Source organism: Girardinichthys multiradiatus, chromosome 22 (assembly GCF_021462225.1).
Source record: "Girardinichthys multiradiatus isolate DD_20200921_A chromosome 22, DD_fGirMul_XY1, whole genome shotgun sequence".
NCBI classification, from domain to species: Eukaryota; Metazoa; Chordata; class Actinopteri; order Cyprinodontiformes; family Goodeidae; genus Girardinichthys; species Girardinichthys multiradiatus.
This window is the reverse complement of record NC_061814.1, coordinates 38,197,502-38,207,055: the sequence shown is the minus strand read 5'-3', so window position 1 is coordinate 38,207,055 and position 9,554 is coordinate 38,197,502. Positions and strand designations below refer to the sequence as shown.

General features: G+C 41.4%; 1 protein-coding gene across 1 annotated transcript in view; it reads right to left on the bottom strand.

Annotated features, from left to right (window-relative positions):
- Positions 1–845: 845 nt before the first annotated feature.
- plekhh2 (pleckstrin homology domain containing, family H (with MyTH4 domain) member 2) overlaps positions 846–9,554 on the bottom strand; it is a 43,437-nt gene continuing 34,728 nt past the window's right edge. Inside the window, exons 22-30 of the mRNA XM_047352569.1 lie at positions 7,545–7,722; positions 5,402–5,557; positions 5,215–5,312; positions 4,671–4,812; positions 3,661–3,797; positions 3,374–3,503; positions 2,894–2,980; positions 2,601–2,750; positions 846–1,512 (exon numbers count right to left, since the gene is read on the bottom strand). Coding sequence (XP_047208525.1) covers positions 1,327–1,512; positions 2,601–2,750; positions 2,894–2,980; positions 3,374–3,503; positions 3,661–3,797; positions 4,671–4,812; positions 5,215–5,312; positions 5,402–5,557; positions 7,545–7,722 — 1,264 coding nt within the window. The 3' untranslated portion in view covers positions 846–1,326. The remainder of the gene's footprint in view (positions 1,513–2,600; positions 2,751–2,893; positions 2,981–3,373; positions 3,504–3,660; positions 3,798–4,670; positions 4,813–5,214; positions 5,313–5,401; positions 5,558–7,544; positions 7,723–9,554) is intronic.

The window sequence follows — 9,554 nt, the reverse complement described above, 5'->3', positions numbered from 1 at the left end:
AGGCTGGCTGGTGAGACAGAATCCGGACCAGCAGCTTTCCGGGGGTTCTGTCTCCTGAAGAGTTTGTTGACGTCCCTCTCCTGGATGGAAAGAGCCGTCCTCGGCGTGGGTAGGGGGCTGGTGGGGGGGAACTTCAGGGTGGGGGTTGGAGGTGCCAAGACCCCTCTTGAGGTTGGAGAGATGGGGGTGGTGGATTGTGGCTGCAGCTGTTGGGGGGCGTCGTGGGGGATGGTTGCAGGACTGTCCCTTTGTCTTTCAAAGCGGCAGTAGAACTCGTTCAGGTCGTTGGCGAGGCGTCGGTCGTTGATGGAGTGGGGGGCTTTCGGCTTGTAGTTGGTGATTTGCTTGAGCCCTTTCCAGACAGACGCAGAGTCGTTGGCTGAGAACTGGTTTTGGAGCTTCTCAGAGTACAGTCGTTTGGCCTCTTTCACTGCCTTGCCAAACTTGTACTTTGCCTCTCTGTATATGTCTTTGTCCCCACTCCTGAATTGGGTAGAAGCAACACCACACATTGATTGTATCAGAATGCTTCACTGTTTGCATCAACACTTTTTGACATTCTTACTCCTTACTTCCAGCTGCAACATTCTCAGCAGTTTTTGTGCAAGTGGCCATTTTGAAGCGAAGAGATGCTGGCTGCACATTTGTGTTTGGAGCTAACCATTGCTAACACAGGAAGCTGATGATCTCAGCCCCCTCTTTATAGCATCATAGCATATAGCTTCATCTATCAAAATAAATTGATTTTTATACTTTATATATCAAATTTCTTTCTCTAAAGTATGTAACAAGAGCTTCCTGGATAAGAACAAGAATATACCCTTTAGATTAATTACTGATCGACATGAGACTGATTCATTTTATTAATGAGGAAGATTTTTAATACATAGACTGAACTTCAGTAGCTTACAATTGTTACACTTTTCCTACTTGTATTCAAAATGTAAAAAAAAAAAAAGGAAAAACAGACTTTAAATAAAATTTTACTGACAGAAATAAACCACACAGCAGAAACTGATTGGAGGTTTAGGAACAATGTTAATAAATAGCATCACCTTCCTCTCTCACAAGCAAGCATATACTTAAAGTAGAAGACAAAACCTCTAAACCACTTTTAATTCATGAACACAGCGCAGAGGTCGAGTCTCCACTCAGCTGCTCTGTTATATTGAAATATATGACGCAGATCATTTTATCGCTTGTCATTATCAGCAGCAACTGAAGCAACCATTTATTTGCAGGAATAACTGAGACAAATGGATTTAGAGATGCAAATAAAGCTTGTTTTCTGAGCGAATACAATATAGGGCTGTTTATTGGCGTCCCTCAGAGCAGTGTGGGGGCCTTGCTTGGGCGTCCCAGCGCTGGTGGGGATTTACTCCTTAGCTCTTTGCTCTTCAGGCTGACGGGTTGGGCCGCCATCAGAGCCGGGGCAGACAGGTGGTGGGCGGCAGCCTTCTGCTGATGAGCGCTGTTGATGTAACTGGAGATGAGGAGGGTGATTTCCCTGATCTGTCCCATGAAACAAAACAGACACAAGTGAACTAGATGTGCAAATAGCACAAAACTGACACATCTGATTTGTTCCAATTACTCTTTTTCGTTCTAGGTACCTTGGAGGGAACGATTCAGCAAAGACAACATTTCAGATCCAGTTACTGTCAAAAGTTTACATGCGCTCACCATGGGCATGAATTTAATCAACCTTCAGGATTTGACAGATTTATCTGAAAGATTATACAACTAAAAAACAAGAGTTAGTTGCCCAAGTTAAACTTTCCGTGGATTTTCTGTCTATATGGCAGAATTAGTGGAGTACATTTAAGTTGGTTTGTTTCCTGGAACAGATCCAGCTTTTAACATAGTACACAATTATCAGTAAGGTGGAGGTGGGGGCTTTAGGTAGGCCATTTTAGAAGCTTCATGTAAAGCACATAAGGGGCACTGAAGTGCACAGAGAGGGGGACAGATTGCTGGACTCAAGCCTTGCATAGTTTTACTGATGCTTTTGACAACAACAGGTTCAAAAGGACTACTGGGTGCCACACCTTCCATTCAAGAACCTGTTTTCCCAAGAGTTTGGGATCTCGGTCCTTTTGTGACATACAGTTTTGTCCACCTTTGGAGTGACGGTGGCGGCAGTGATAGGAGTTTGTCCTGTAACTAGTGAGTTGCCAGTTTGAACCCTCGCTCTGTCTGTCTTAGTATTTGTGTCCTTGGGCAAGACTCTTTACCCACCTTCCCTGCTGATGGTGGTCAGAGGGCCCGGTGGTGCAGATTGTATGGCAGCCTCACTTCTGTCTACCAGCCCCAGGGCAGCTGTGGCTACAATGTAGTTTACTACAGTGAATGGGTGGATGACTGATTGTAGTATAAAGCGCTTTGGGGTCTCTGGGGACTTGATAAAGCGCTATACAAGTGCAGGCCATTTACCATTTTTACCATCTAGCTGTTGTTTTAAGGTGAAATGTAAGAATTTAATTCAGTGCTCCTCCATCTTTATTCCATCCACTTTTTGCAACACACCAACAGTAAAACAGTCTCCACCATGCTTTACAGCCATAGGAAGAATCAGACAAGTGGATCAGCCAGTTACTCACTCTGAATGTGTCCATCGCAAACAGATGCTTCTCTGCAGGTTTGTCCTTGCTGCTGTTCGTAGCGATGCTGTGGCCCACCACCAGCATGAAGTCCTCCTTGCAGCCTCCGAAGGTCATCAGGTTCTTGTAGGGGTGGGTCACCAGTAGTTTCTGACACACAGGTTAAACCGTACACGGGTTACTGACTTCAGAGCATATAAACGTTTTGTTTTTAAAGTTAGGACATGGGGAAATCAACGGGCTGTAAACCAAAGTATTTATGACTGCATGTCTGTTCCAGAGGAGCACCTTACAATCGATTTGTGCTCCAGAACACTGATCCCATCTTCATGCACCGCCAGCCAAACACTCAGACCCAACTCAGGAGAGGGAGTTGTAGTCTGAAAAAGGATGGAAACAGGAATAATTACACATTTACTTCCATAAAGTTGTCATTAGAAGACAGTTAGAATTAACAGCTCCTGTCGATCAAACAACAAGTTTATCAACAACTGTTAATTTGTTCATGAATAAGAAAAGTATTATTTAAGATAACTAATATGGCAATGATGTTTTAGTTTTCAACATTTTTTTTTTCAGTCTGTAACAACTTTGGGTTAAAACACAGGGAAACAGAAAACCTACAGGAAACAGCAAGGCTGCACTTCAGAGCCCCAGTTAGGAAAAGAAATACGTCCCAGACAGTCCAGTCAGCATTAATAAAAATGGTGCCGAGTATTTTCGTGGGTATCAAGTTTGGGTTTGTTTATGCTGTTGTGCCAACCTTCCCTCACCTCTGCCTGGAACAGTTTAGCAGCAAAAAATTGCCATTTCCTAGCAACAGTCAGGTAGATCCTGACACACTCAGGTGAACTTCGCCCCTTGAGGGAGGTCCAGCGGGCAGAAAGACGCTGCACGAGTTGTCTGAAAGGTGAGAAAACAGTACATATACAATCATACGACTTAGTTATCACAGTCAGATCTGATAAGGCTCTGTAAAAACTAGGCGGTTAAAGAAAAATACAGCATGCTTATGTAAGGGAGAAAAGTTACAGAATAAAGACTGTTTTTGTGTTTTTACCTTTGTTGCTCCTCAGACGAGGTCCTGCGGTAGTGTTTAGGGTAGAATCTGTCCAACACTTGTTTTAATGTCTGATTGGACTTGCTTTGGGCTGATCCAGAGGCAATGATGGAACGTTCAAAATCTCCAAACTCCACCTGAAAACAAAAACAAACTGTAGGTTTTTACACTTTTGAACCCTTATTGTCCTTGACGAGTAAAAAGTCTTAAAATAAATGGATCTTTTGTTGCACGAGCAGAATATCATAACAAATTGTAGAAATTCGGACATTTTATTTGACTACACTTAAATCCCATGAGTAGAAATCATTCGGCTTTAACAAAATAACGTTTTTGCACAATTATTGGCACCAATTAGAATTCCTACATATTAAATGAAAGTGAAGGTTTTTTATTTCATTACTCTTCTTCTTTAGGTTAAAGAAAGTGTCCAGAATGTGACATATCTCTTAGCTACTCTTCAAAATGGGGAAGATAATAAAACCTGCTATTCACATAGGTCAGAGGTGTATGTTGATCTTCTAACGTCAGGAAATAGATACAAGAAAATACTCTCCCAGACGGGACCATTTTACATCTCTAACATGCCACCACAGGCGGCAAACACAAAATCACCATGACAACACTCAGAAACCATTTTGTTTTTGGAGGACCGTCAGGAATAAGCATTTTCTGTCTTCCCATCACAAAAGAAAGCTTATGAAGTTTGATGAACTCTTCTGAGAGTTTAACAGGAACCATGTGCTTCGGTCAGAGGGCACTTAAATGGAGCATTTCTGCAACAAAACCTCCAGCGGAGGTGTGGCTTGAAACTGCAATGAATATATGATAAAGCACAGTGGAGGAGCTGTGATGCTGTGGGCCTGTTGTCCTGGGAGATGTGCTAGAGTGCATGGAATCATGAACATTTTCAAATGTCTTTAGGCCTTCGTTTTAAATGTCTGCACAGTCTAAATCATACAGAACGCCCTTGCTATGAGAATGACAGGTGAAAGAGCATTTTCTCGGACCTGGGCGAGCAGGGCGGCCATTTCCAGAGCCAGTTCCTTGTTAACGGGAAAGTGTCCGGCTACGATGGCTTCGTTGGTCTGATACGCTAGCAGCAACCTCTCCCTCTCTGACTCCCCTCTCATCTGGTGAGAGAAGTACAGCCTTGGGATGGAAAACAGAACATGATAAAGACAAAAACGTAGAAAGACCATGAGAGGGAATCATCAAAAACTAACTTTCCAATTTATTTCTTCAATCAAATCCCCCTAAAATGTGTTTTTTAATATATTGAACATTTACACATGTCTTTTAGTTTTAGCTTTAGGGTTTTCACATATATACAAGCAGGTTGTCGCTTTTTATATTCAATATTTTCACCACTATCAAACATGCTTGTTTTTCATATGACTTATACAGAAAAGGTCACATAAAAGATTTGACATTATTCATCATGGTCTCCTTTTTTTTACATCACAATAACCTTGGGATTATTATTGAATCCAACTGTCTAAAGAAGAAGTTAGGAATAAAACATGGAAGAAACAAGGCAGCACAATCGTCAACCTGTTCTTGTAGGTCAGGCGGATGGTTCTGGTGTTTTCAGACTTCCCGGAGTGCTGCTCTTTAGAGGCCTGCTCCCATTTGGAGAGAATGTCACAAATCTGCCAACAAAAAGGGGAGACTACACATTGTTTGGCATGCAGTAGGAAGGGAATTGGACAAATGCTCATCATGTGAATGGAAGACACACCTTTAAGCTTCCTGACAAACAGTATTCCAGTTCTCGCCCGGTGGGATCGTCAGTGTACAGGCTGAAGCCAGAAAGTCCAGTTTTCCTCATGCTCATGTCTTGGTTGAGGCGACTCTGGAACTCGTCCACGGTTGTTGAAGCATCAAAGCTCACCACCTAGACAGGCAGAGGAGAAGGCAGATGAATGACATGGAAAACTGTGATGGGGATCTGTGAGATGATAGTTTTGTTTCAAATCTTTCAGTGTAAAAAAGGTTTGAAACAAACCTTAAAGGACACGTATTAAAGTGTGCAGTTTTGTTTACTTCAGAGCATTTGTTTGGCTTTCTCGTTGGGGATGAACTTTGGCCCACTCCTCTTTACAACATTGCCTCAGTTCATTGAGGCTTGTAGACATTTGTTTCTGCACAGCAATAATAAGGTTCCAACCACAAAATGCCAATAAGGCAGAAGTTTGGACTTTGACTAGGCCTTTGCGACACATAAGGTTTTTTCATTTGCAGTCATGTTGCAGATTTACGGCTGTGTTTAGGGTCATGGAGGCTTTCTGTTATCAGAAAAGGTAGTGGCACAAAATATTTTTAAATAAAATGATGAAAAGACAAATGATTCTTTCCTCTCAACAGACACAGGGATCTTTATTCACACACTGAGTACATCATTACCAAAATCCCTACCTTCTGTGATGTACAGTATGTATTTATACAATGTGATATCATTGGGGTGTGAAACGTCCAACCAATCTACTCTCATTTTGTAACTCATGTAAAAGTTCTGCCACCCTGGACTCTTATGTCAAGTTGACCTGGAAAGCTGCAGAATGTAAGGATTATTCCCATCTGGACTGTTTCTGAACTCCTCGCTTGAAATAACAACTCCATTAGTCTTTCCACACGCCAAGAACATTTCATTATCTAAACTGTTCTTGGACAGGCCTTGCATGCTGCTTTGGAATTACTCTTTCCTTCCCAGAACAATTTATACCAAATTCCCTTTCACATATGGTAACAACAACAGTTACAGTTTTATATCTACCACACGGTCCAACAACCTCCTACTGACAGATTACCTCACATCTGACTCTCAAAGACTCAAAGACATACAGCAGAGATCATGGTCAGCTCTGACTGCAAGGTGTCCAGATTCTACACAAGCCCAGATCATCATACCTCCATCACTATGCTTGGCAGGTAGTATAAAAGGTTTGATTTTCTGTTTGGTTTTCTATACATGGTGCTGTGCATTACGGTCAGACATCTCTACTTCTGTATCATCTGTCCAAAGGACATTGCTGCAGAAGTGTTGCTATTCATTCAGCTGTAGGACATGCTCCATTCTCCTTCAGCTCTTCAGAAAAAACACTACTTGTCCTGTACAGACTGAGCTGGAGCTCTCGGGTTGTTTGCCACTTCTCTGAGCATTGCACAGTCTGACATTGGGGTGAATATTCTGGAATGTTCTCTCTTGGGAAGATTGGTAGCTGTCATAAATGTAATAATGTTTCTCGCTGTAGTTTGAGAATTACCTTTAAATTCTTCCCTCGTTGATGGGAAGGAACAACTGGTTCTCTAAGGTTATTGCTACTGTCTTTCCACCCTGGCATTGGCATACACACTTGGATGCTCCAGAGCAGGAATTTGCCCAAACTTCTGCTTTTACAGAGGTGTTCAGAATGATGACCAGTTAATGAAGTGCATTTGATTAGCAGCACCTGCCTGCTAAATCCTAAAGAAAAGGCAGAGGTGTACTTAATTTTCCCATACACAGTTTTTCCTGTTTTTGAAGAATCTGGAATCTTTGCATATTTTTGTATCTTGATGTTGAATATAAATAATAGTAGACCAGACCTTTTTATTGTATGTAAAATCTTAAAGTTGAAGCTGTACTTTCTTTTTACCATGACTATAAGTGCAGCCAGCTTTTATCACTATTATCAACTTCATTGCAACAGTGCAGGACAGTTAAAGTCAAACTGTTGGCTGCATATTTCCGAGTAGATGCTGAGGTCATCATTTAGAGACTGACAGGAAGCAGTGAGGGATGTAAACCAGCGCACATCCAGGTAAAACCTTGATTTGCTCCAGTGGTTGCTGGGCAGACGGGTAAAGCCCAAAATGTTAACACAACATTCTGTTACTCTTACCTGATACGTGTTGTTGAGAAAGTGCACGGGGACGCTGAAGGGCAGAGAGTGGTGATACGGATTCCTCAGCAGGATCGACAGAATTTCCATACGCGACGGCCGGGCCCGCCTCTCGCCCTTCTGCTGGGTCCGCTCTAAAGAGCGCTGGCAGTAGATGGCATACTTTCCCACCTCGGTCCTGGAAGAGGGAAAATAGGTGAATCCTTTCTAAACAAAATTTTTATGGTAAGCAGCTGACCCGTTGGTTTTCTCAGACAAAAATCTCTCCAACTGACAAAAACACATTTACCAAAATGTAGAGACTATTTGAAGACCCAAATAAATGCCCTCAGGTAAAAGCAGAGTTTGTTTTGGTTGATCAAAGTAAGAAAGAGCCAGCTCCTCCTGCATTAGAGTGAAACTTTCAAGAATGGCTGAAATTTGCACAGACCATATTTAAACGAAATCTTCGATCACCTCTTAGGTTGCAGGTCTCATTCTAATGGTAAAGAATGGTACAGGTAGATAATCTATAGCTAGAAGGAAGCGGTTAGATAAGATCATCAGGAAGGCTAGCTCTGTCCTAGGATACCCCTCGACCCAGTGCAGGTTTAGGGAGACAGAGGGACTCTAGCAAAAATAACATCACTGTTGGACAATGTCTCCCAGCATGAAGCTGCTGCAGAACTGGAGAGCATACATCTGAATGTCTCCACTGAGGGACAAGTAAGGATATTTCTATTCTATTCTATTCTATTCTATTCTATTCTATGTGTCTGTTTTGCTTGCTGTAAGCTGAACTGGTTAATGGAAAACAAAACTAATCTGCTGTGACTCTTAATAAAGGAGAAGCCACAGAGGCCTCAATAATACATGAAACAACCTAACATCCACTTTTTGGACCATTTTATTTTATTCATTGAACAGAAGGATTAAGTCGAGGACCGGATTGTTTAATTGTGTAACCTAAATAACTTAGAAACATTATTCTCTCAATTCATATGCTTAGCAGGCATTCTGGATGAGAAAAGAGTCCAAACAGATGAACAAACTCAAAGTAAAGCATGAGGCTGAGCCGGTGATTAGTTTATGTAGAATCAGAACGGAACTGTTTAAGACCGAGTTGAGTTTAATTTAACCGAGTACTCCACACCTGAAAGAAAATTTCATTATAGTAGATCATTATCAGGCGATGCTGTAACAACCTTTAAAGAATCTGTTCCACTTTTAATTTCCTCATTATCACTGAAAAGCACAGTGGAGGGCAATAATTTTGTTTCCTCCCCTTCACAAATTGATTCTTTTGTTCATAGTGTTTCTTCATCATTGCGTGATGCATTAGACAATGCAGCACCCTGTGAAAAAGAAGGTAATTATTCATAGGAGGCAGGCTCCTTGGTTTAATTCAGAGCTGCGTACTTTAAAGCACAATGTTAGAAAATTGGAGAGAAAATGGCGCTCTACACACCTAGAGGATTCCTACTTAATCTGGAAAAATAGCCTACTGTTGTATAAAAAGACACTTCGCCAAGCTAGAACAGCTTATTTCTCATCATTAATAGAAGAGAACAAGAATAATCCTAGGTTTCTCTTTAGTACAGTTGCTAAACTTACACAGAGTCATAGCTCTGTTGAGCCATCCATTCCCTTAGCTCTCAGCAGCCATGACTTTATGGGATTCTTCTTAAATAAAATTAATTCTATTATAAATAAAATCTTTGACATACTCCTGAAGATGATTACTTCATCCTCAGCAAGTGAGACAACATTGGAAATAACTTCAGAACCTGATTTGTGTTTGGACTGTTTTGATCCTGTGGAGCTTCCTGAGTTATCAGAAATATTAGCTTCATCTAAACCTTCAACTTGTATGTTAGACCCAATCCCAACCAAATTATTTAAGGAAGTGTTCCCTCTGATTACCAGCCCCATTTTAGATATGATTAATCTATCTTTAGTAAATGGATATGTACCACAGGCTTTTAAGTTAGCTGTAATTAAACCTTTACTTAAGAAACCTTCGCTTGATCG